General features: G+C 40.9%; 1 protein-coding gene across 1 annotated transcript in view; it reads left to right on the forward strand.

Moving 5' to 3' along the window:
- Slc7a11 (solute carrier family 7 member 11) overlaps window positions 1–15842 on the forward strand; it is a 67304-nt gene extending 51462 nt beyond the window's left edge. The window contains exons 7-12 of the mRNA XM_041659352.1: window positions 3383–3506; window positions 5302–5405; window positions 6175–6271; window positions 8057–8206; window positions 9591–9768; window positions 14868–15842. Coding sequence (XP_041515286.1) covers window positions 3383–3506; window positions 5302–5405; window positions 6175–6271; window positions 8057–8206; window positions 9591–9768; window positions 14868–14932 — 718 coding nt within the window. The 3' untranslated portion in view covers window positions 14933–15842. The remainder of the gene's footprint in view (window positions 1–3382; window positions 3507–5301; window positions 5406–6174; window positions 6272–8056; window positions 8207–9590; window positions 9769–14867) is intronic.
- The last annotated feature ends 10841 nt before the right edge of the window (window positions 15843–26683 follow it).

Raw genomic sequence — 26683 nt, forward strand, 5'->3', positions numbered from 1 at the left:
AAGTGTGCCAGGATGGCTAGAGATGCCAATTTAAATGAAGAAGTAGGAGGACTACCTATGACAGTTTTGAAGACAGTTTTCAGCTAATACAATTATCATACACACACTCATTGCCCGTTAATCAGAAAAAGCACATGCAATCATGGAAGGCTCTTGGGGATGAAGGAGCTCTTCTCACTAACTTTGGGTTTTGTTTATCATCACAAACATGCTCAAACACCCGAGAAAGAGGAGGGTTTACAGGTGTGTGCCATTTGCATTCATCACGAAGCTAATGATTCTGTTGCCATTTGGGATGGGCGTCCACCTCTCAGCAATTCAGAGGCTTTGAAATACCCATGGCCTCTCTGCTCCTTCCTCTATTTTTTTTCATTTCCCGTGCCACTGGCCTTCCTCTTGGGCCCCTAACTGTGATTATCTGTCCTTTGCATCTAAATCATCTGAAAGATCGATCTGGCTTTTATCAGTTCATAGGCTTTGATCCTTGTAACCAGGACTTAACCACATGGCGCTCAGCCCTGATCAGGCCAGCTCGTCACCATTGTGAACTGATGCTGTTTATGGCAAAACAACCACAAAATCTGCCCCACTTCCTTCCCTTCCTTCCAAGTGGAATGGAACCTAAGGATGCTCAGTAATGCTAGTGGCTCTGTAGCCACAGTGTCTCTAATTCCAATGGTTTCATTAGATCCAATCGGAGCGAATTGTGGATTATTGTATACCACAGCCTACCCTCTCACTCTTTGGACCCTTACTTTAGGGTTGGTTGCCCCTCCCAATAGCTACCTAGCATATTTGGCTCCACAGCACATTTGAGAACAACATTATAACTTATTTGACAAACATGTTGACTCTTCTTTCTTTTGTATACAAACATGTCTGGGGAGATTCATCAAGTGAACATCTTTTCTTTTAAATAATAATAATAATATAATAATAATAATCTGTTCCATAAAATGGTAAGATGTCTGAGAACACTCCCAACACTACAGTCTGTGCTCTACAGAAACATGACAAGAAGCTCTGAATGCTCCTCCTCCTTTAACTGGAACTTGTGAGAAATGTAATCTTGACGAGACTTCCCCAACTCAATATTCTACAGTTTCATTTCCATGAACAGCAATAGAGTTGAGGGAGCCACACTTGTGTGAGAGAGTACACTCTCAGGGTTAAAAATGCCCTGATTTCAAATTAGGCCATGCTCACAGCCAAATCCTGAATTCTATTCACCAGCTGGGTGTCCTTGGATAGTTTTTTTAAAGTTCAAAAATTCCATTTCTTTATAAATAAAAAAAAAAGTACTGATGTTTCCAGCATTCAGGAAATTCCAAGATAAAATGAGGCAGATACACAGAAGCTTCATAGATGCTGGGACTGATATCAGCCCAATGGCCAGAACTGCTGTTGCTAGGTTCTTTAGTAGGAAACTGAGAAAGAAGGGATGCTAACCTAGAAGCCTGGGTTAGCTAAGCCTGTCCTCTGATAAGATGGGTATGGAAAGCCTTACTGAAAGACATACCAAGAAGGGACCAAGCAGGTTCTGGTTTCCAGGTACAAGGCTAGAGAACTCAGTTCTTGCCTGGGAGGACCATAGTCCCAAGCGTCAGATGTGTTTTTTTCTGTAGTTTTCAGCATTATATGGTGTAACCAAGTTCCCTCTCTTCTGCAAGTTAGTCACCCCAATTCATTGAGCAATGCCACCTCAATTTTTATGGCTAGAACCTTGATATACTACCTTAATCAATCATGTGTTTGGAAGGCATGGAGGGTCTGTTTCTCCCCTTCTCTGTATCTCCATCTTCCTTTACCCAAAGCATGTAGTTTCCAGGTCAGAAGCTATATTCCAGTTGAAAGAACCCATGAGAAGGGGGATCTACACCTCATCTCTTCCTGTTATCCCTTTGCAGTGCCACCTAGTCTTTCAGAGAAACAGAATTCGTCTTAATTGCTTCACTCCCTTGTCTTTCATTGGCCTGGTGATTTTTGTTTTATTTTCCTTTTGCCTTAAATTTAGCGTCTATCAATTACAGCTAGCAAGGTCTGCCATGGTGCTCAGGGGAAATTCCATGGGACCCTTTTCACATCGGGGAAGGGAGAACATCTGCTCCTTTCATGTTTGGATGCCAGGATTTAGAGGTCAAGGCTGAAGGCTTTGGGGATCAGGGCGAGTGTCAGGCTGCAAGCAGCATAATGAAGGGCAGCTGCTGACTAGCTCGTGTTGCCTGTGCTCAACAAGGAATATTGCTGTTCAGCATAATGAGCCGGGACTCAGGGTGTTAAACACATCTAGCTTGGTCAGTGAGGCTGGCTATGCCTTTCCCCTCCTGGCTCTGAACTGCATTTTCATCCGGGAAGAAATTACGTTGAGGTCTTCATTAATGGCACCCAGCAGGGGGAAGCCTGTATGAGGGCTGATAGCCGAATGCTAGAGAGAAAAAAAAAATGACCAGCTTTTGTGCAGGAAGTTGAAGGTTTAAAGTTGCTTGAACTGGAAAGGGTCTGAAGAGGCGATTATGTTAAGCAAGTAATGTGTATCGGTAACATGGAATCAAATTATGAGGGTCAGTGGCTTCCTGGCTTTCCCACCGCATTAAATGAAGACATAATATTGCATTTGTGCCGGGTACTTCTTGAGGCCACACAGTGTCAGCGCTGTCCGGTCGTCCATACTTCACAGCGTGTCTCCTCTAATTTCGTGGGATTATCTGCACGGCTGCTTTATTAGATGCTCCTGATCTTGAGAGTCCTTTGAACTCACAGCAGGGCCATGCAGAGTCGTTATTGTGAACACTTCTCTTCCATACAAGATTCTTATTGCCTTCGTTTTGCGAAGATAGATGCAGCCCACTCCCCTGCTTGCAAAGTCTTTGCTGGTTTGCACCACAAGCTGCCCAAGGGGAAAACACTGAATAGGAAAGATGCTTTGGAGGACTCCCCTTAAAAAGCTGCCAGTACAGTGGATTAATAGCAGAAAGGTATGTGGTCACCAGTGAGCAGCATCAGGGGCGCTTAGGAAAATAGGAGGGATGCTGATCCCATTGAATCAGAAACACAGGGAGGGGCTCAGTGGCCTGCGCTTTAACAAGCCTGTCGAGTGACTGTGAGGTTAGTAGAAGCATGGCAATAACATTCATGAAATAAGGAAAGAGACTGACCTTTGTATTTGGGAATGAAATAATAGACGAGTTATACAAAATACCCGCCTCCATGAATCTCATTAAACTGCAACGATAACTTTGTTCTGATAAAATGTCCTTCCATGTGCCAACAGAGCCTTCAGTCATGGCCAAACTGTGACATCCTTTACTGGAATTAGTCTTCTCCATTCTTTGGTAGCAGAGAACACATAATGACTCATAAGTGATGTCTTTGTGTATTCCAGAAACATCCCCCTGGCAATCTGCATTTCCATGGCCATCATCACAGTCGGCTATGTGCTAACAAACGTGGCCTATTTTACGACCATCAGTGCCGAGGAGTTGCTGCTATCCAATGCTGTGGCGGTGGTAAGTCCACATTAAAATCATGCCAGTTTGGCTTTAAGCTAACGAGCTGATGGACCTTTATAGTGATTCCCTCCAGGAGAACGGGTTTTGGAAGACAGTAATCTTTTCCCATCCTGAATGCTAATAGTTTGAAAATTTTTAGCACACCTTACTAATATGATACAGCTAAGTTCTTCCATAGATTCGCTTTGTTTTTATTAATCTCCTAGAAAACATTTCCACATATAGCTGCTGAAAACGCCTCCAAGGCTTTCTTAGAAGGAGAAATTACTTTCCCAGCATGGCTCTAAGGACAGGTGGACAGCTACTGAATGTAAATAAATGTAGGTTTTGATTTGCAAAAGTACAACCCACTCTGCTGGTTTCTGGTTATAAACTTAACAAATGTTGACTTGAATCCTTTCTCCGAAGGATCATTCCAGAACATTGAGGAGGACCAAGTCTATTTATTTCCAGCATAACCTTGGAACAGTAGTGTTGGGGTATTCATAAATTTGAGAACAACTAGGCAATTAAATGTTAAAGAGATGTTGTTGTAATACTTGAAGATGCCAGTGTGCATTGTAACTCCCTAAGAAATACAAGCATACAAATCTAAAGCATTTCCCTAAGTTTAATTGACACTGGGATCACACTTGTTTCCAAAGACCATGCTATATGACTGTTTCTATGCAACACAGACTTTTATTTTTTTTGCTCAAATGTTTTAGCTTATAAGAAAGAATCCATGCATTAATTCAAAAACAGGAAGGGTGAAAAACTCAAAAACGTCAAGTGACCGTCCCGTCCATGAATGCCAATTCCTTTTAAAACAGTATTGCTTCCTATCAATGCCACACACAGGATAAACATCTCGGTTTGACTGAACCAGCGTATGAGTTCACTGTATGTAAAGGGCTTTGTCCACTGCTGGGCATGCTATCAGGCAGTGACGTGTATAAAGTTTCCAGGTGTCTGGTCAGTTGCCTCACCTTTCTATGTAAAGGGTAACACTAAATTTTGGAGACCAAAATGGGATCTGTTGATTGCTTCGCCCCAGCTGCATCAAGTACAATGAAAAAAACAATCCTACATTAAAAATAAGTTTATCTTTCACAGAAATGTGCAGGGCTGCTCATGGAGGAAATCTCAGAACTTCGTCTACCTTCTCTATTCCCTGCCACTTGTCAGGACTGGGGTTGTGTTCTAGCTTTTTACAGGAAACCCTGGAAGAAAATGGCAGCTTCCTAGGGTGGGGGAGGGTTAACTCCATGAACTGGTTCAGCTGGTATGACTGTACTGGGGGAAGGAGCCCTGTAGACTGGCCCGTTGGTAGTAGGACTTAAATGATCATCTTGTCTGTTGTCTTGTCCTATTGTCTAGCTGTAACTCTTGTGAATGCGTGTCTGTACCCCATCATACAAAGGTGGCTTTCTGGGCTAAAGAGCAGGTAGTGTACCGAACCATTTCTGTCTCTAAAAGCAGAATTTCTGAGTTGAGCCTCTTTTTCTGATCAGAGGCAGAGATGATATACATCATGGTTGATAAAGATTCAGTAAATGGATCATCGCTTTGAAGAGAGAGAGAAGGTGACTGTTGAGACCTTTGCTCACAGGTCTGAGACAAGCAATGCCATGGTACCCGCTTCCGATGATTGTCTGAGGAGTCCGTTTGACCCTAACCAAAAAGAAGGGTTATAAAACATTCACATAGCACCAGGCTAACAGAAAGCCAAAGAGCAAGTTTGGCCTAAATTGCTTCATTTTATTCCACTTTCTGGGAAAGCATTAATTTGCTTCATTCTCTCTTTCCCCAGACCTTCTCTGAGCGGCTGCTGGGAAATTTCTCATTAGCAGTCCCGATCTTTGTTGCCCTCTCCTGCTTCGGCTCCATGAACGGTGGCGTGTTCGCTGTCTCCAGGTGAGCGGGTTCATGTATTTTCAGAAACACATTTCTGTTTTAGAGATTGGATGTGATAAGGATAACTTTTAAACAGAAAATCAATAGTGCCTCCGACCCTGTTGTTTTTAAAGCGTTATGCAAGTTTGTAGTAGATTCTAGTGCAGCATGTTTGATTCTCTCCAGTAGAGGGCGCTGCGTGTCTACACATAGCCCGCTCTGAGCCGGCCATGCCGCATTTTTTAGAGTCTGTCTACAGGGCCTAATAACAGCTTTTATTTCTGGCGATAAAGTCTTTTGTTTTCCTGAAGGTGCCACGAAAAAGAGTAAAGTAGAAAGCAGAAATAACCACCCCACCATCTGTAACCCTTTTGCTTTGTTTGATGGCACGGGAAATCTCATTTCCTTATGTTACAATTTAAGTCATATGAATGCTACATGTATGTACATGTGTTTAATGTTTGTGTGCTAGACTGGATTGACACTAGCAATATAGAGTTGACTTTGCTACAAGCTCTTCGTGTGTAGGTAAAGCTCCACTCAGTGAGACGTTGCTTTTGCTTTTCCTCAAAGCATAATAAGATATGTCCCAGATATCATAAGTCTTGACATGAGACTTATGATGAAGTCTGCCCTTTGTCTGCAAGGCACAGCTAAAATGACCATCTAAGAAACGGTAACATGCTGAGTGTGAGAAAGATGCACACATGTTGCTTTGGGGATTTCAGGATTTTTCCCATTCGAATGATTGATTCTATAGTGAACTCCACCCACGTTTTTCTCCCACCAGGTTGTTTTACGTTGCGTCTCGAGAAGGGCACCTTCCGGAAATCCTTTCCATGATTCATGTCCACAAGCACACTCCTCTGCCAGCTGTTATTGTTTTGGTAACGCACATTAACAAGTATATGTAGATTATATATATATACCCTCACAAAAGGTTTAGCAAAAGGCGGAGTCAGAACAGACTTCTTTTGACTCTGTGTTTCTGGTGTGTATGGAACGCCCTGGGTATGTCCCGCCCCGTTTCTGTTTCACCTTTGAGAACATTTGTAAGGTATAATGGGAAGTAAGGGCTGCGGTTTCTTTGCTTGGCAGAGAACCTCAAAGGAGAGAAAAGGAAAAACCACAAGGACAGAGTTTCGACTACTGACTCCGAGTTCAGCTGAAAGCAGGCTGTGCAAACATTACCCGTTGTCTCTCCTCCTGGCCCCCATCATAATGAAACCCCCCAACCCCATCCAAAGCGTAGATATAGCACTAAGCAGTGAAATGTTTCTCCAGTTGTAACTAAGACCTGCGAGAGCCAACCTTACGGAGAAGAAAGGAAAAGCCCACATGTAAACTGAAGCTGTGGAGTTCTCTATGCCAGGGACACTCTTTGTGAAAAGTGGGGTACGAAAGACTGTAAAAGGTGTAGGAGCCCTCAAATACGCCTTGGCCATGTTCTAGCCTTTTTTATTTGAGTACCATTTTCCCCTCAACTGAAATGTGCTTTTGAGAGTGCCCTAGGAAGCACTGGACATTTTTTCTTCTCCGTGCATTTAATTTGTTTCCGAATGCATCCTTGAAATTTCTTTTTAAAGTACGCACACACTCTGTGAGGATTCTAGAAGCTAACATCCCTTGTGGGAACAGGAAGTATTATTATTCCATGAAGAGGGCTTTCATTTGGAGCCTCTGCCATCAGTCACATCGTCCTTGGCTTTCTCCGCGGCAGAGGCCTGACCTGCTGCTTGCTGTTCTGAGGCTCCATTCTCTCCTCTTCTTGAGGGGCACGTGCAGTTAGCACACGAGGAGAGCGGACCTGGAGCAAGAAGAGGTCCATGTTTTACAGTCAGGAGCCAAAAGGTTCACCTCCTCCTGGTGACTTCCTGTGTGTGGGCTCCAGGAGCATCTCAGAAATCACCTCAGAGCAGCCTTTGAGGTTTCTAGTGGAGCCGCGTTTAATATTTATGATTGGCACTTACTAATAATTGAAGCCCCATTGATTTTGAGTGATTGGATGCTTTTTTTTTTTTTTTTTGGAACACATTGTCTAGGGCAGGGTGACCCTGGTACACTGCTAGTCTTGAAAGCATAAGGACTGGAAAGTTTAGTCCCTCAGAACCATATTTATAAAGTGCTGGCATCGATGCTTGGGTTCATAATCCCAGTGCTGGGGAGGCAGAGATAGGGAGATCCCTGGAACTCACTGGCCTGTCGGCCTAGCCTACCTGGCCAGTTCTAGGCCAATGAGAGACAAGGTAGAAGTGACCTGAAGAATTGACAGACTGAGAACAGCAGCTAAGTTTGTCCCCTGGCCTCCACATGCATTTATAAACACCCCTGCATTTATACACATGTAGATGGACACACGTGCACACAGCACAGAACAGCCACAGAAAACACATTGTCTCCTCTCCAGTGAAGAAAAGGAATGGACAAATTAACAAAACAGCAAATTCGCATAAAATTCCAGCTGAACCCGGGGTGATGACCGCATCCCCCAACTGAGGCTTAGAATATGGAAAAGAAGTGTGTGGAATGTAGGCTTCGGTCAGGATGATGGTCTCTTGTTATAAAATAAGCCATTGGAAAGCCACATGTGAAATGAGACAGTGTTGTTGTTTGGTATTGCCTGCCCCCTCTCAGTTCGCTGCGTTAACCTTGTCTCCTCTCCCCCACCGCAGCATCCTCTGACGATGATCATGCTCTTCTCCGGAGACCTCTACAGTCTTCTGAACTTCCTCAGTTTTGCCAGGTGGCTTTTTATGGGACTGGTAGTTGCCGGGTTGATTTATCTTCGATACAAACGCCCAGATATGCATCGTCCTTTCAAGGTAGCCTGGACAAGCTTGATGGGTTTGCATAAATCTCTCTCCTAATACCTAGGCCTCTTTTGTCATAACTTGATGATGGGGAGGTTGGGAGGACAGCGTCCTGAAGTGTAAAAGATGTAACTCTGGCAGGGAGCGCTTTCTAATATGTTTTACTTAGGGAAAGCATATAAATATATATTATATATATAAATATATATTTTAAGTAAGATATAGTGAATTCATCGCAGATTTTACCTGTTGAGAACAGATAGTGTTAAAAGATACTTTTTGTGTTGGGTTTTCATGCATGACTTGGTGCGTTTCAGAGGGTGGAATTCCCTCATTTGTCTTCATGCCCATTTGTTGACACAGCTGGGCTAGGAAAGAAAGAGTACTTCATTAATTATAACTTGGAAAGAGGAACAGCTTTAAGGGTTAGGAAGAGTTTTAACTTGTTAACATCATAATCTTTATGTTATATTATATATTATATTATAACATTAACATGCTAAAGCAATGGCTCTCAACCTGGGATACTAGGAGGTTGAATGACCCTTTCACATGAGTCTCCTAAAACCATTGGAAAACACAGATATTTACATTTTGATTCTTAGCGCTAGCAAAATTATATATAATCTTATGTTGGGGGGGGGGTCACCACAGCCTGAGGAAATGTCTTAAGGGCCGCAGCATTCAGAAGGTTGAGAACGACTGCTCTAAAGAAACATGAAATAGGAAGAGCTTGCCACCAGGCGGGAGGGCCATTTACCGTGCCCAGCATTTCCCTTTGGGAGGGCTGGAGAGCCGGCTTGTCGTCTCCTCAGCCTCAGCTGTCCACGGGTCAATGCCATGTCCCGATTTATTTGCTCTTAAGACAAAAGCACTGATAACGTTGCACTCATGTCATCAGGGTTTGTTTCTGATAGTATTCGCGGCCGCATGCCTGCAGCATCTTTATTAGCTGTTGACTAGGAGTCGGCCTGCTTTATTCCCGTGGGGTCGGAGTGTGACTCTCAGCAGGAAATCAATGTTCACTGACAGGTGTTAACACATAGCAAAGCCACTGGTGCTCTTGACTCCCTGTGAGAGTGGGTTCTAATCACGATTACCAAGTAGGCAATCTTTTCAGATGAAAAACATAAATCCTAATGATCCTTTGCAAGTGAAAGAATTTGAAGAGATCATTGACTAGCCCTAAGAGATCATCTACTAGCCCTAGACTTGGTTCAGATATCCTAAAAACGAGGTAAAGTTAAGAAACTGCACCTAATACAGGCTCTGTGCTGCTTGGAGAGATTTTGCTGCTCACATGGGTGGAGGCCCATGGCCTGGTCACATGACTGGTACCCTCTGCCCCTGGTCTCTTGAACTTGAGTGATGCTGTTTTCTTTTGGCCATGTTCCAGGTGCCTCTGTTCATCCCGGCCTTGTTCTCCTTCACCTGCCTCTTCATGGTCATTCTCTCCCTTTACTCGGACCCATTTAGCACCGGGATCGGCTTCCTCATCACACTGACTGGAGTCCCTGCATATTATCTCTTCATTGTGTGGGATAAGAAACCCAAGTGGTTCAGACAATTATCAGGTAAGACTTTTAAGCCCCTTGGACCTGGCAATAAATTGCTATAGAGAACCCATAAAGGTACACACATCCAGTATGCATCTCTTAAACTTTAAAACAACGTGTGGTACCATTGTCATTAAATTACTGCATTTTAATTGCAGTTGTGAGGAGAGAGGCAGCAAAGGGCATTTAGAGTGCAGCCCCGTTGCATCCAGTTGGGCATTTCATTTGGGTGGTTGTAGCCACTGGCATTTTAGAGAATAGCTTCTTTAGGCAGAGTCTTTCCGGTGCTGCAAATGGCCTCACTGCTCGTTGGAATCCCTTAGTGACATAATGCTTGTTCTCCTGGGTGGAACAAAGTCAAGTGACTATCATAGCATTAAATCGACCAATGACGTGAGATTTCTTGGTGAGTGAGGTGGAAGCCTGCAAATGTCTTAAGCAGCAAGGCTACAGCACCACCTTGTTAGGAAAGGGCGCTGCAGAAGGCTCTGGTGACAGCACAAGCCATGAGGAGGATGAGAACTTGGATTTCTTTTATGTTTTCTATATGCTTGCACACGTGAGACCGCTTTCAGTTCTGACAACCATTTGAAGGAGTAGAAGCCATTGTCCCTACTACATAGATGCTGAATTATGGCCCCAGAGGATTCACGTCACTCTGATGGTGATGGCTATTGCTTTTAGCGACCAGGGAGTATCTGATGAGGCGAAGCTGTAACCAGAATGCAGAGAACTGCACAGAATGAGGGACTAGGCATAACAAATGCCTTATAAATGCAGTCCTCCATCAGCTAATTCTTCCAAGCAAACCCATATTTAGTTAGGGTTTTCTATGTTGGAGACACTGACTATAGGTCTTCTGAAGGGAGGAGAACTTTTGTTAAAATATTTAGGATTAGCTGGACAGTAGTGGTGCACACTTTTAATCCCAGCACTCTGGAGGCAGAGGCAGGTGGATCTCTGAGTTCAAGGCCAGCCTGGTCCACAAGAGCTAGTTCCAGGTCAGGATCCAAAGCTACAGAAAAACCCTGTCATAAAAAACCAAATTAAAAAAAAATTGGGATTAATGTCGCTTGGCTTCTTGCTACCATTTAGGACTGAGTTGGGGAGTCATCCCTGAGACTAGGGCTTTATGTCTTGCCCAAGGCCTAGAAGAAAGAGCCAACAGCCTTTGGGAGGAGCCTGGAGTGAAAAATTATTTTATCCCCTCCAGAAGGTTTTCTGTCCTTCCCTGTGCAGCCAGTTCTAGCTGGTCTCTCGTCTCACTACCACAGGCGCGCTTGAAGCCGCTCAGTCAGTTCAGATCAGGAATTTTCATACACGATCTTTTTTTGTTGCCCTTCTGTGCTCTTGTAATTTTGGAGGTTTTGCTATTTTTCTGCCTCTAATGATGTTTTGAACATATTCAAGGCGGCTGAATTTAGTGTTAGTCTTTTGTGAAACGAACTGTGGTGGCCGAGACCCACGACGGTGGTTTGGTTCTCGGGGACGCTCTGCCATCTTACCAGGGCCCCAGCCACTCTGCTTTATACTGTGATCATCACAACTCTTTATCTTTATAGACGCTGTGAAAGGGACTAGGGAAAACAACAGTCCTCTGTAATTCTGTTTGATTTTCCTCTTAGGCAGCATTCTTGTAGTAAAATAAAGAAAATTCATAGTATTTATTGCTGCAGTAGGAAGTATTTTTGTAGCCTTTGGCCAAAACAAAACACACAGAGATGAAGCAAAAGCCTCCTACAGCAAGCAGTACTGGGCCCTTCCCCCAAAGATGTACTTTCTGTTAGAGAGGAAACTCCACGTGAGCGTGGAGGCAGGAGAGCCTTGCTTCCAGCAGTTTGTTCAGGAGTTTAATATCATGTTTGCTTGGTAAATTGTTTAGTTTTTATGTTATGCTGTTTGATTTTTTTTTTAAATCTCAGTATGTATGAATGGATCCACCCTGGGAAAATGTGACAGTGACAGTCTAGCAAAATGCCCCTCGCAGGGGCTGTTCCTAGAAGTTGTATCTAGACACCATTCAGAAACCGGTGTAACGCTAGTTGGTACAGACAGCCAGGGGGTGCTCCTAGTCTCTTAGCCCAAGGATGTGAGATTTCTAGAGCTCTGATGAATACCTCTGGCCACAGGATGCCAGTATTGAACCACTTTTTATGTTATAGTATTTCCAGAGATGCAAGAGAGCACTCTCTTAAGGGGGTAGTCAGATATGCCGACAGCTTTCTCCACGTCTCTAAGAGGGCAGTTCATTCTTCTGCTTGGTTGTTTATATGATTTATTTATCTACAGACAGGCAAACTTCCCAGGGGAGGAAAAGAGGGCAGGTTCCACGCTGATGTGTACAGAGACACGGAGGTAACAGACCCTGGAAACACAGGCTGGCTAGTGACAGCCATTGAACTTGATAGTTACCTATCCAACCTTAGCTCACCTGAGAGGCAGTGGGATGGCCAGCAGCCGGCCCCCCTTGCTCAGGTGGAGATAGGAAGGCAGCTCTATTTAAATATAATCTTTGATTGTAAAAATTAACAAACAAAAACCCATTCTGGCTGATATGAGCAGAATGCCTAAAATCCATCTTTCTAGAACGCAAGCTAGAAAGTTGAGAGCCTGGAAGCATACGTTGGCCAAAATGTATCAGGATAGCTTCATCTGGCATGGGCCACTGAAAGCTGACTAATGCATTTGCAGTCTTTCCCCAAAGATTAGAGTGTACTTATTTAATCCACTAAGTTTGCCTATATTCGTAGGAGCTCAGAAGATGTTCCACTAGATAAATATCATGCATATGAAAGTGCTTTAAGAGAACATATTATTATTTTTAATATAGCTTCTGGGGTAAGAGTGACTTTGCCCTGTTTCCCAAGCTCACTCAGTCTTGGCTGTTGCTCCCCTGTGGATACCAGGTGTGATGGGGTGAGTGAGATTTTGCAAAGTCGGCTGTTCCAGATTCTTTCAAGAATAACCAGGGAACATGAAAAACAAAACTGAAAACACTGCATTCCTGTAAAGTCCCATAGGTTTCAATTATGGAAACTTCCAATTGTCAGTCATTGGCTCACCGTTATTGATGGATCATTGTCTGGCCACTAATCTTACTGCGAATGTAAATAGAATATATGGCACTGCAAAGTCACGTGTTCTGCAGCGTTTCTAGAAGCTTCCTCGCCTCTCTGCTGAAAGGAGAATCCAAACTGTGCTTTCAGAAGGACACATGCAGCTGGGGGGTGGTGGCGCACGCTTTTAATCCTAACACTCGGGAGGCAGAGGCAGCGGATCTCTGTGAGTTTGAAGCCAGCCTGGTCTACAAAAGCTAGTTCCAGGACAGCCTCCAAAGCCACAGAGAAACCCTATCTCCAAAAAACCAAAAATAAATAAATAAATAAATACATAAATAAAAGACACATGCAAACATGAGCATCCCAGAGGCTCCCGTGTATCTGGAGTGGCTGTAAAGTTCCCATACCATCAAGAGATCTAAGAAGACAACAGTTGGGATCCCACATTACGGGAAGACACTAGGACAAACTTTGATGTCAGGTGTGGAGGACCGGGGCTAAGCGAGAAGACAAGAAACTAGGGTTTAGCTTAGGGAACTACACAGGGTACCTTTTAGAGATGGGCTTGCGTTATTGTTTCTTCATTTGCATTGCTTTTCTTTACAGTGCTTGTTTGATTGTTGCTTTCATGGCAGAGTGGACGGTTACAAAATACAATTTATTTAAAAATCATAGAAGGTTTAATTTACTTGACAATTGTATACATAAGACCCCTTACAATAAATACAGAATTAAATAAAAACGTGCCCAGGAAATTCCCTCAGGGAATATGATTATATTTGTTACTTTTCTTTGTACTGTGACGACATACCTGGGACGAGGCATCTTAAGGGAGAAGAGATTGTTCTGGCTCATAGTTTGAGTGACTACAGCCCATCGTGGCAGAAAAAGGCGTGACTGCAGGGGTCATACCATCTGCAATGAGGGAGCCAAAACCACATAGAGACTCCATAGGAAGTGAGGCTGGGCTATAGTCTCCATGCCAGCCATGGTTAGCTCACATTCCGCAGTCATTAAACCTTCCAGAGTTTTCCTAAATAAGCAGCACCAACAGATGGTGACCAAGTGTTCAAATGCATGCGTCTCTGGGGGACATTTAGCATTGAAGCTACAAGGATCAGAGAGCCAAAGATGAAAATACATTAAAAAAATGTAGTTAAATATTATTTGCAAGGACCTATTAGGATGAATCATCAGAAAAGAGAAAGCATACCTGGAGGAGAGATGATTTGGTTCTTAAACCTTTAAGAGGATAGAACTTGGGGTTCTCTAGGATTAGGAGACTTCTGAAGATGTTCTATGGGCGTTAGTGACAATGAGAAAGCAAGAATGTCCCTGGAACCATCTCCACAGAGCTCTGCACTCTACGGCTGTGGCTAGGAAGCATCATTAGAAGTGATACAGCTCAGGGGTTCTTCTATCTTAGTGTGTTACAGTTGCCTCTTGCTGTGTTAAACCCTCAGCTTCTAAATTAAGAGACTAAAGGTTGAATTTGAAGCAAATTCAGAGTTGTGGACGATGCTGAATGTAACCGGTCTAAGGACCAGACCTCAATGACCCAGATTAGTCCAAGTTCTGCCTCTATTTATGAGACAGCCGAGGCCTTGATAAATATGGTAATTTGCTCAACAATACTACACATTAGACACTGGAAATAATATTCTTCTCCTGACTGTCTGAGAAATTGGTTGTCATCCCCTATGTGAGAAAAGAACAAACCCATCTTGAGCTGAACAAGGAGCATATTTGTAAACATTTATTTATATCTTGGTTCCATTGTCTCAAAATATTTTCAGCCTCCCGGTTCATAAATAAATGTTCCCATTTGAATGCAAAACATTAATATATTCTTACTGAAGAGGCATCATGGGAAGTTGTAGAAGTGACAAGTAAATTAATTGAGCATGATAGGTTTATAATGAAGTAAATAATTCTCGAAAGTGCACTACAAAGAAGGTGGCTGTGCATCTCAGTCTCCCTCCCCAAATAATTCACATTTTGCTCTTTTTATGCCGTTCTTATTTTCATGCATTTTAATCCCTTCTTATCTCTTTATAGACAGAATAACCAGAACATTGCAGATAATACTAGAAGTTGTACCGGAAGACTCTAAAGAATTGTGAACTTAATGCATCAAAATCCTGGCCATCTGCCCAGGACCAAGATACAAAGTGGATCTTTATTTCAAGAAGACACGGCTTTGGTGACGGACTAAAGGAAGTGATTATTTCTATCCATATCCTCTAGTGTATTCAGAGTAGTCTCTGAACAGTTTACTGGTAACTCAATGTATTTGTAGAAAGCAAAGATGCAAGTCGTACAGTGAGGCAAGCTCAGCTCTTGAGCCTGGTGCTTACCCATCGAGGTAAGAAAGAAAGGGCACTGACAACTGGGGTATCATTCTCTGCAACATTTCTTATCCTGACTGAGAACCTTCAAATAGAAGACCAAAGTGTTTTCTGTATATAAGGGAGGTCTGTAAACATAGCTTTACTACTGGGACATCTATACTGTGAAAAGTGTTTTCTGTCTTACTGGAGAAAAATGTCATTATTGTGGCAAAGGGTCCAGAAATAACTTTAATTTACATAGACCTTGGATTGTTTTCCTCTAGTGACCAACATGACTGTTACTTATCTTTCAATGGCTTGTACTCAGAGAGCATCAGAACAAAAGATGGGGGGAGTAGTGTGTGTGTGTGTGTGTGTGTGTGTGTGTGTGTGTGTGTATGTAGCTTGAGATCAAACTCAGGGCTTTGCAAAAGCCAAGCAAGCACTCTACCATCAAGCTACATCCACATGCCTTACTTTTCTTGAACGCATTAAAGAAGCATTCCTTGAGGCTGTTATTAAGAGGCAATCCTAGGATTTATGTTTGAATAAAGATCATGGAGACTGTGTTAGGTGAAATATGATCTCACTTATTGTGAGGAGGTTTGGAATGTCACTTCGTTTTCATCCTGGTCCCCGAGTTCTGGAAAATGTGTAATTTTTGCTCTGACACCCATTGATGGACCACCTCTTTGGTTCTTTACTTCTTCACGAATAAAACTAAATTTTAGTCACTACGGCACAACATCAACATGGGAGGAATTGCCCACGAAACTCTAAATGTCGGGCTTTATCTCTATAACCACAGTTATACTTAGTGTTAGTAATTCTAATCACTTTTCCTTTTCCTTTGTGGCTATTTTTCCATGGTGATGACTTTTGACAGTGTCTACATTTCCTTTACAGTTCTGTTGAGATATGTCTCTGGACAAAACTATCTGCATCAACTAGGAAAAACACAGACTTACATAAAAACTATGGAAGAAATGCCACTGCATAGTTCAACTTTCAACTTAGCTTTTAAAAAGTTTTTACTTCTAAATCTAGGCTTTTCCAGTCATTTCCTCACTTGAGTTATGATTCAACTTGCAAAAGGGCTAACTGCAGGCAAACGTATTGGAAGGAGCGTCTTCGGTATGTGTGTTCAGCGAGGTGGTGCTAGGTCAGAGTCAGAGAACACTGGTCAATTTTCAAATGGGATGAAGGTAATGGTGGGATTTTTTAAAACCCTTATTTCTAACATCCAAAGAGTAGATTCTCAGCATGGCCACAGTAACTTTCATCTCTTGCATTCTGACTGTTTAAAAATGAGACGTTTAAAAGATTATTGTAATAAAACCGTTGCATTTATAGTTAATTGCCCAAAGTACCAATGATTATTTTAATCCAGAACAATTCACCAGTTCAGTTTTTTAAAGCCTTAATGACATTTTATGTATATCGAAAGTTGACTTTTTTTTTTTAAAAAAAAAGACCAAATTAAGTGTTTATTTTCTTAAGTGAGTCAGTAACAATTCCTTCTGTTTTTACTAACATGGATATACTAACCATATGTCTGGTCTCTAGAATTAAAAGTGTTACCAAAATACACCTATTTCTAGCAGATGCCACTGGGGGGAGTGCATATTTTTATATTGCTATTTTTATGCTAGACCCACAGATTTAACATGGTGGCGTCTTCTTACCTACGAAATGAGTGAAGCCATGGATAGAGTCCCACAGGTCTTGGTTCTTTCTGAGGCTCTTGTGCTCCCTGGCTGCTTGGTCTCATTGTGCTATGTATCTTTCCTTGTGCAAGCTGATCAGAGTACACTTTATTGCCCGTCCTCTCTTTTCAAAGACTTTTTGATAGTGTTAGATTTATAATGGCATTGTAATACTATTTTAACCAAGCACAGGAAAAAAATAACCAATCAGTATTTCTTTAAAATACAATTCACGGAGTTGCATTTCCACTTACTTTGAAATTATATCTCAAGAGAGCACAGCATTTTTTTTTTAGTCATGGAATTCATGTCCCTAATTGTTCTAGCAAGAGCTTGTAAATCATATCTTTTTATTTAGAAATAGTGTTGCACACTTGTGTGTTTTTATACAAAGTAAATTCTTTTATCTTTTTGTAGATTAATGTGTGTATATATACACATGTGATTACATGTGTTAATGTTTGTGCTGGTGTACATATTTGAATGTTTACATAAAATATGATTTGATTACTATAACACAAAGCTTGTGAAACCTAAACAGTTTAAGAAATACATGTAATACTCTATTTTCAGATATTTTTTGTTTAGTACACAAAGCCATGAACATGCAACTTTTAAAGATTTCCAAAATTTAGGTGCAATTTTCTTTTTCTCACAGAATTATAAGTTTTCCACTGATTGGCATTCTAACAGTGCTATTTTGTCTCTTCTTTTAAAGCACTGGATTCTCCCCTTTGATTCCAAGTGGCTCTTATAAATGGTGGGTTTGCTTAGCTGGCAGCAGGACCAGCACTTCTCCTTCTTCAGAAGATTGAACAGTTGTCCTAGCAAACATGGCTGGGTCCAGTTCCACTTATGCATCTGCTTAACTTGTTTCCACAATTGCCATGTGAACAGCAACAGATGGTTTTCATGAAGACAATAACATAGCAGGAGTCCTCATAAGCTGGGATCAGCCTTTGGCAAACTCCCTGTTTCATCTCAATTTACAGGTGAATGGGATGCAAAGAAAGCGAGCATCTCTGGCTTGTGTGGATATCTTATAAGTGAGATGTGCAAAGACAACCCAGGGTCAGGATAACAGAAGGTGGCAATTTGACTGTCTTACAACAAAGCATGTCTGTTGTCTGCGAATGGTACCTTGAGAAGCTGATTAAGTGGCTTTGGTGTCTCCTGTGCACCCAAGCTCCTTCCAAGGTCCTAACTCTCCTTTAGGGAAACTGTGTTATTGAAAAAAAGACCCAGAATTGGGGCTGGAGGGATGGCTCAGCTTCTGAGAACACTGACTGCTCCTGCAGAGGACCTGAGTTCAATTCCCATCAACCCAAAGGGTAACTCACAACCATGGGTGACTACAGTTTCTCTTCTGACGTCTGTGTGCACAAGGCATGCACACGGTGCACACACATACATGCAGACAAAACACACACACACACACACACACACACCACACACACATATATATATATAAAATAAGTGTATGCAATTTTCTAAAGACCAAGAAAATTGCATATACAATACATACTATGATAGCTACATTTTTGTAAATAAGATAAAAAGAGTTTCTATTATTTTTCCATTGAAAGTAATCATAGACTATTTGTAAACATATTTTAAAATACTTTAAAATGCTATATTAGTTGAAATGTACACATAAAAACTATTATTGGTGGCTTTTTCATAAGGTCTATGTGATTCAGAAAGCAATGGTTTCCATTGTGCTAGGTTGTGAGTAACAGAAAGGCGATTAATGAACCTTTATTTGTAGCTCCATCTCTTACTTTGGAAAGAAATAGATTTGAGCTTCCAATGAAGATGACTCAAGAACCTTACTTGATTTGAATATCATTTGCTTCAAAACGTTCTGTGTGTCAGTGCTCATAGAGTGCAGGATGATGTTTTATGTCCCTAATCCATCAAGGCAGGCATTAAGTCATGGCATGGTGTAATGGGAAGAAGCTCATGGAGGATATAATTTAGAGCAATAATGAGTCATTTGCATAGCTTCTGTTTACATTACATGTGGGTAAAGGAGTTATTGCCTGCACATATAGTTTAGCTAAATTTTCCCATAAATAGTATTTCCAAAGTCTATTTCAATATATTTCATAGCTAAAAGTGTGATGGCAAGGTAGGTTACTGATTGCTAGTACTGTTCTCTAAAACAGATGATTTAACAGCCCGTTTTTATATGTAATCTTTTATGTTATTGAATTTTAAAATCACTAGGTATCTAAATATAAATACTTTGTCTGTTTTTATGTCACATATTGGTGCAAAAGCATGACTTATGGCCACATAGTTCACCATTTTATTATATCCCGAGACATTGTCCTTCTTACCGACTCATGACAATACTGTTAGTGTTATTTTTTTCTTTTCTTCTGTTTTTAAAACCATTTCTGCCTAATTTACATAGTAGCAATTCCCTGGGTTTCTGTTTCAGTTTTTGACACTATGCCTTTAAGATGATAACTATAGAAAAACTCAGGTCCCAAGATTTTCTCAGTAGGGGAAAATCTTCCACTTTTATTCATTTTATTGGGATCACCCACTACTCTTTTTTTTTTTTTTCCACTTGGCTTTAAATGCAGAAGGTGGTTTCAGCCTCTAAGTAGCTACCGGCTACACGTGTGTATTTCAGTTTGGATCAAAGGTACTTTTATAGTATCAATCCCTGCCCACACAGGTTTATAGATGATACTTTCAAAGAAATAGAGACGCATTAAGCATCTGAGAGTCACGGGGATGGCTGCAGTAATTCAAAAGTAAACACGCTCGCCCACTTTAGCATGCACACTACTGAGTTTTGAACTGAAGTAATCATTGCTTCGAAGACCTGCTTGCTATGTCCCTGTTACCTCTGACGTCAGTGTTCAAGGCCAGGGCGAGAACGAGAAGACTAATGCACAGTTACCTCTTTTGTAGCAATAACTGTGTTTTGAGCACTTCCTGTGGGGTGCTTTCACAGCGTCTTGTGGGAAAATGAGTTAGGTCTTTGGATGTCACAGCTCTAAGTGGGTTGTGCGTGGTCTGGTTAGAAGGTGTATTTTGAAGACAGATTTTACACATTCTTGCTAATGACTCTTAGGAACCGCAGACTCAGAACTATAGCCATACCTTATGACGAGACAGTATGAGTCCCTGCATTGAACGGTCTTGTTTCAAAGAATTTACAAATTAATCTTTTCCTAGAAGTTCTCTATTATTCTACTTACTAAGCAATATAATCGAATATTATCTTAAAGTAGAAAAGTACTGTGGAGAATAAAAACACAGCCAACCACTTTATTTGCAATGAATGAAAGTTGATAGCAGGAGAGATCACTTACATTGAATTACTTTGCGTTCTGATTATTTCAGGTACTTGTCAATATCACTTTTTATCACTCTGAAAACAAAAAAGTCCTGTATCATTAAACCTATATTTTCCTATATCTATGTAGATATAGGACAGTGATTATTTGAAAAACCACCTGAATTCCCTTATGTTGAGTCACCTGACCATCTTAAAGGATTACTAGCCAGCCCTTTTCTCTGAGAATTTCATCGCTGCTGCTGTAAAATCTGCAAAGACATTTTTAACTAGGTTCTTCTTGATATGACCCATGTCCAGAGAGCTTCACCCTTAGGAATGTCCTGGGATTAGTGCAATAGCAGCATGTATACTTTGAAGGCAGACACTGGCCCTGAGTTTCTGTTTCTGTCAGTGGGTTTCAGCACCATAGTAATGAAGGTTAGTAGTATTTTTCAACATGTAGGAATTTTGCAAGCATAAACATCAGGCATGTCTTCTACCTGTGCCAACAGGATGAAAAAGTATGCCATTACTGAATGCTGAGCAGGTGGCCTGTGGTTTTATATTAAGCACATTCCAGAGAACGCACTACAACTGGCCCCTTGTGCGGGGTTCTTGGAGAACGTAATTGTCTTCCCTCTCAGATAAGACTATAACCCTGAGTTTCATAGTGAGTCGTTCTTATTGTAGTGGGACATACTTGGTAGTCATGCACTGGGAAGGGGAAGTTGGAGTTACTAATTCAGAATTCCATCAGTTTAGTCACTTACATGCATCTTTATTTTAGTATATCTGGATTTACTTTGCTAAAATATGGGTTTGTCAATTTTATCGAGATACTTGACATACTAAGTTTTTCTTCTTTCGTCAAGGAGTAGAAAAATTCTTCTGCGTGTTGGTTTGTTCATTTAGCGTATCAGGCACTGTGGATAAACATATTTAACTTTCTTGCATTCTTCTGCAGACGTCATTAAGTAGTTCTGGGGGAATCCCTTGAGCCGAGTGACAAATGTCATCTGATCTGTGCTCCAGATGTCATTTACAAACATGCTAAGACCCAAGTTGGATCTAGACTGTGATCCTCATGACCTTGGAGCACTGTCCACATGGAAGGAGCAAGGCAGCTTTGTTCTGGTGATCTCAGTACAGGATTAAGAGCATGCTGCTGAGTCAGAGTGATACCCTGTGCTCTCTGCACTCCTCGTCTCTGGCAGCGTTCTTTACCCTGGCGTTGTGATGATGAACCTTGGCCAGGTGATGGCCATAGTTTGCACAAACTACACACAATGTCTGATGTTGAGTGGTGAATACTTGCTTAAAGGGGAAGATGGCTTTGCTACAGAAACGCTGAATAATGAGCTGTGAGTAGTGCAGAGAAACTGTTGTTTGTGGATCGTGTTGTGTCTTCGAATTCCTTGGCGCTGGTGTTGTAACAACATGTGGTATGTGAAATAAAGTGGGTTCTTCTACAGCTAAATGATTTCCCTCTAGGGAGAGTTCTGCAGTAGTTAAGTTTGCTAGATGCTCTTTGTGGGATAGTTGTGTAAGTGGGAAAGCGCAGCAGAATAAGTGTGCCTTCTGATGGAAATGCTTCTTGTTCATCTTTTCACATGGAATGCATTTTGGTGCAATATGATGTCACTCCAATTCACATTATTGAATTTTATTTCAGTTTGTATTTGTGGAGCTGCCCACTTGTGCTTTTGGCTGATTATATCTTTGTATGTCTGTCTTGTACATATTTTTACTTGAAAATACTTTAAATGGACATTTTAATAGCTATTTGATAGTTTACACATTAAACATTATGTTTTGCTTTCTTTTCAACAATAAATACTGCTTTAAACCGAAGTTTCTGGGTTTTTTTTATTCAATTTGTCCCACTGATTATGTGCATGTGTTGAACCGTATCTTGACATTAATTCTCTGCATGTAAAATAACAATGAAAGATCCTATCTCCGCAACATTTTCATGGTCCATGTCTGACCTTTTCTCTGACCTCATGTCTGATGTTCACATGTGGGACAAAGTGTCTTTATTTGTTTCCTTTGACAAGAGTGTTGTCTCTCATTTCCTTCTTATTCAGAATCATGTGTTTCACTAGAATATTCTGTGTGAAACTGAAATCAGGTCACATTTTCAAAACAATTAACTACTTGTTTCTCAATGAACTATTAACTCCTTCATATAGGATGTAGGGCTATCCACAGTATGTAGGTTTTCCCATAGTGTATAGGGTTTTCCATAACATATATGTTTTTCCATAGTGTATAGGGTTTACCATATTACATAGTTTTACCCATAGTCTGTAGGATTTTTTCATGAATACAGGGTTTTCCACAATGTGTAGGGCTTTCTATAATGTGTAGGCCTTTCCATAGTGTATAGAGCTTTCCATAGTGTATAGATTTTTTCCACAGTATATACAGTTTTCCATAGATGGCTGGGCTTTCTGTAGTGTATAGGACTTTCCAGAGTCTGTTCTTACTCCACCTCCTACAATCTCTAACCATATTAAACATCTTCTCAGAGGTTCAATGAAGAGCAGATATCAATATTATTATTTCTTAATGCAATGCAAACTCTTACAGAAACTATATGCTACTTCCCAACACCTATATTCTTTTTCATACAGAGCAAACTTCTAGTCAACATTACAGAGTGAGTTAAAAAAATGATTTGATTCAGAAACGCTCACGAAGTAGGTTCAGGACTCTGGTTCTGATTGTCATCATCCTGGATGTCTCTCTTTAGAACTCACTGTATACTACTCAAATTGTTTGATTGGATACTTTCTCTCTGGCTGGATTTGTCTACTTTGTCTTTCATGGACTAAAGTAGGGCTTCATCTTTTTCTACTCAAAGCTACATTCCTTGCAATGAAGTCTTACATAATTCTAAGTATAAAGGTGAATGAAATATGTATATTAAGTAAATATTTACTGTTAATAATAAAATTCAAAAATAATTAGGCACATGTATGATTTTACTACTTATTAAATGTGAAAGCAAACTTGCATACTAATAAGGTAGACATGCTTGTTTATGTTTTCATAAAGAATTTAATCTTTCCTAAATATTTGATATTGCAGAATTTAGAGGATCTTTAATGTTTTCAGAGTTGACTGATAGTTTGACTTTATAAACACCAGTGCTGAAAATGCCATTTTACATAAATACATATAACTACATGATATAAATGAGTTTAAGAACACATTAGAAATTCTAGCTTAATCCCAAGCAGATATCACTGAGTTTTTTAAAAATAAAATTTCAAGTCTACAATTTTTTTTACTGATACAATTTTTTTATTAAGAAAAGAAGAAAAAAAAAACAAACAAAAAACAAGTTTCCACCTCCTTCCAGCCTCCCATTTCCCTCCCCCTCCTCCCACCCTTCTCCCCCTCCTCCCACCCTTCTCCCCCTCCTCCCACCCTTCTCCCCCTCCCCCCACTCCTCTCCCCCTCCCTCTCCAGTCCACAGAGCAGTCCGGGTTCCCTGCCCTGTGGTAAGTCCTAGGTCCTCCCCCCTCCGTCCATATCTAGGAAGGTGAACATCCAAACTGGCTAGGCTTCCACAAAGCCAGCACATTAAGTAGGATCAAAACCCCGTGCCATTGTCCTTGGCGTCTCATCAGCCCTCATTGTTCGCCATGTTCAGAGAGTCCGGTTTTATCCCATGCTTTTTCGGTCACAGTCCAGAATGGCTAAAGTCAAAAACACCAAGGATAACCTTTGCTGGAGAGGCTGTGGAGGAACGGGTACCCTCATCCATTGCTGGTGGGAATGCAATCTTGTGCAACCACTGTGGAAGTCAGTGTTTCGGTTTCTCAGGAAATTCGGGATCAACTTACCCCTGGACCCAGCAATACCACTCCTGGGAATATACCCAAGAGATGCTCTATCATATGACAAAAGCATTTGTTCAACTATGTTCATAGCAGTATTATTTGTAATAGCCAGAACCTGGAAACAACCTAGATGCCCTTCAATGGAAGAATGGATGAAGAAAGTATGGAATATATACACGCTAGAGTACTACGCTGCGGTAAAAAACAATGACTTCTCGAATTTTGCATCAAGTCTGCAATTTTAAAAGCCAAACATTTTTAACACAATACAAATTTAAACTTCTATAATTAGGCCATTATGTTTCTCCCAAATCAAAGTCTTGTATAGATAGCAAAAGCACTGCATTTCATAACACAGAGCAATCACAATTCTGAGCTGAGTTGTTTCATAGAGGAGGAGCTGGCATTACGTGGCAGGACAATGCCCAGTGCAAGGTGCATGTGCTGTGTGTTCATAACCAAAGCTGTAGGGAAGCTGTGTGAGGCAGAATGGGGATACTGCCCAAACCACAATTGAATGGGTTCATTACACATTTGATTTTGAATCATTTGTTGGTTGTAATGCACTCAGAAAACTTTTACTCTGGCCAGATTTTCCCATAATCATAACATCTGATATATGACCTTATATGGAATTGCAACCACAGTTTAAGAAACTGGGGTGGAGCCAGGTGGTGGTGGTGTACGCCTTTAATCCCAGCACTCAGGAGGCAGAGACAGGTAGATCTCTGTGAATTTGATGCCAGTCTGGTCTACAAGAGCTTGTTCCAGGACAGCTTAAAGCTACTGAGAAACCCTGTCTTGAAAAACTGCAAAATAAAAAAAAATAATAACTCAGTTGAGTTTAATTAATATGTAAAAATAAAAGAATAATGAGTCGAGGATAGTTCAACATACACAAATCAATAATGTAATACTTAAAAATTAACATACTTAATTTCATGGAGATATACTATGGATAGAGAGTGTATTTCAGTATAGCGAAAGTTGTGTGCAATAAGCCTATAACCAGCTTCATGTGGAGTGGCATTTCCCCTAAGGTTATGAAGAAGGCAACGATGCCCACTTGCCTCTCCTGTTCACTAAATTGCCTGAAGTCTTATGGAGAACAACTCGACAAGAGGTGGAAATAAGAAGAATATAGATAGGAAAAGAAGAAGCAAAGATATCCACATGAAAAGATATTAGGATTCCCGAGGAAAACTCTTAGAGTAGATAAACATTTTTCATTAGAGTGGATACAGGCCACTCTCAGCCTTGATCAGAGACATGAATGTAAGGAAGGTATCTGTAGGGAAGAAGGCATACAAAGGTGCAGCAGAAAGATGAAAGAGGACGAGAGTTGAGAGTAGTCAGTATGTATTTTGTAAGTGTATACAATTGTAAGTTCAAGGCCACCTGGGTTACCCAAGATTGACTCAGTCTAAAAGATAAACAGAACCAAGGGGTTAGTGGCTCACACCTTTAATTCCAGCACTAGGGAGGCAGAGATGGGAGATGATATGGCTGGAGAGAGGAGTATAAGGTGGGAGGAGACAGGAGTTCAGGATTCAGCCTGAGGTTTTGTAGAGACAGCATTCAATCTTAAGGTTTTGTAAAGACAGCATCTTGTCCTTTTCAGTCTGAAAGTTTTGTAGAAGTAAGAACTTTAGTGACTGGCTGTTCTGCTTCTCTGATCTTTCAGCTTTCACCCCCTAATATCTGACTCTGGGTTTTTATTATTATTAAGACCAATTAGATTCAAGCAATACCAACCACTCTCATACCACTCCCTACCTACATCACTGAGATCACATAGTGCGTACGCATTTATTTTTAAAATGTAAAATTCCATAAATCTTATAGGTGCCAAAATTATTAGATTCCTTCAGCATTATTTTCCATTAACAAGCAAGGGAACTTCTATTTTGTGTCTTACATCTTCTTCATAATGAAGTCTGATCATCCACAGTTTAGGCTTTCTTCTGTTCTACACTTCAGATTATAACATTTTCAAGTTATTGTGATTAAAATATATTATTCTATTACATACATGGACAGAATACCCAAAGACAGCCTGATTTTATATTCACAGAAAAAAATTCATAGTGTATTCTTGGATGAGAATTTCTTCGTTCCTACAGAAGGAAAAAAAAAGGGAGAAAGAGAGGAAGGGAAAGGATAGGGACAGAGAAAGAAAGGGAAGAGACAGAAGGGAAGGCCAGAAAAGAGAGGAGAGGGGAGTAGGAGGCAAGTTCTAGGATTAAATGTGTATGCCACCACTGTTTGAACTCCATGGCTGACTAGTGTGGCTAGCTTCATACTCTGATATTCAGATAAGCTTTATTTGTTAAAGCAAAAACAAAATATCACTACAGGTTAGTGTGTATGTGTTTCTGAAACCATCAAAAAACCGAATTTAATTAATAAGATGATGAAAACATGAATGAGGTTGTGCAATATTTTTATGCACATCTAATGTTAAGTAATCCCTTTGATGCTGTGGCAACAGTCTATTCTGACTTTAAAAACAGTGAATATGGCCAGGCGGTGGTGGCGCACGCCTTTAATCCCAGCAATTGGGAGGCAGAGGCAGGCGGATCTCTGTGAGTTCGAAACTAGCTTGGTCTACAAGAGCTAGTTCCAGGACAGGCTCCAAAACCACAGAGAAACCCTGTCTCGAAAAAAACCAAAAAACAGTGAATATGAC

This window comes from Microtus oregoni, unplaced genomic scaffold, assembly GCF_018167655.1.
Source record: "Microtus oregoni isolate MIOR12 unplaced genomic scaffold, Mior012 000010F_ref0000083, whole genome shotgun sequence".
In the NCBI taxonomy this organism is placed as follows: Eukaryota; Metazoa; Chordata; class Mammalia; order Rodentia; family Cricetidae; genus Microtus; species Microtus oregoni.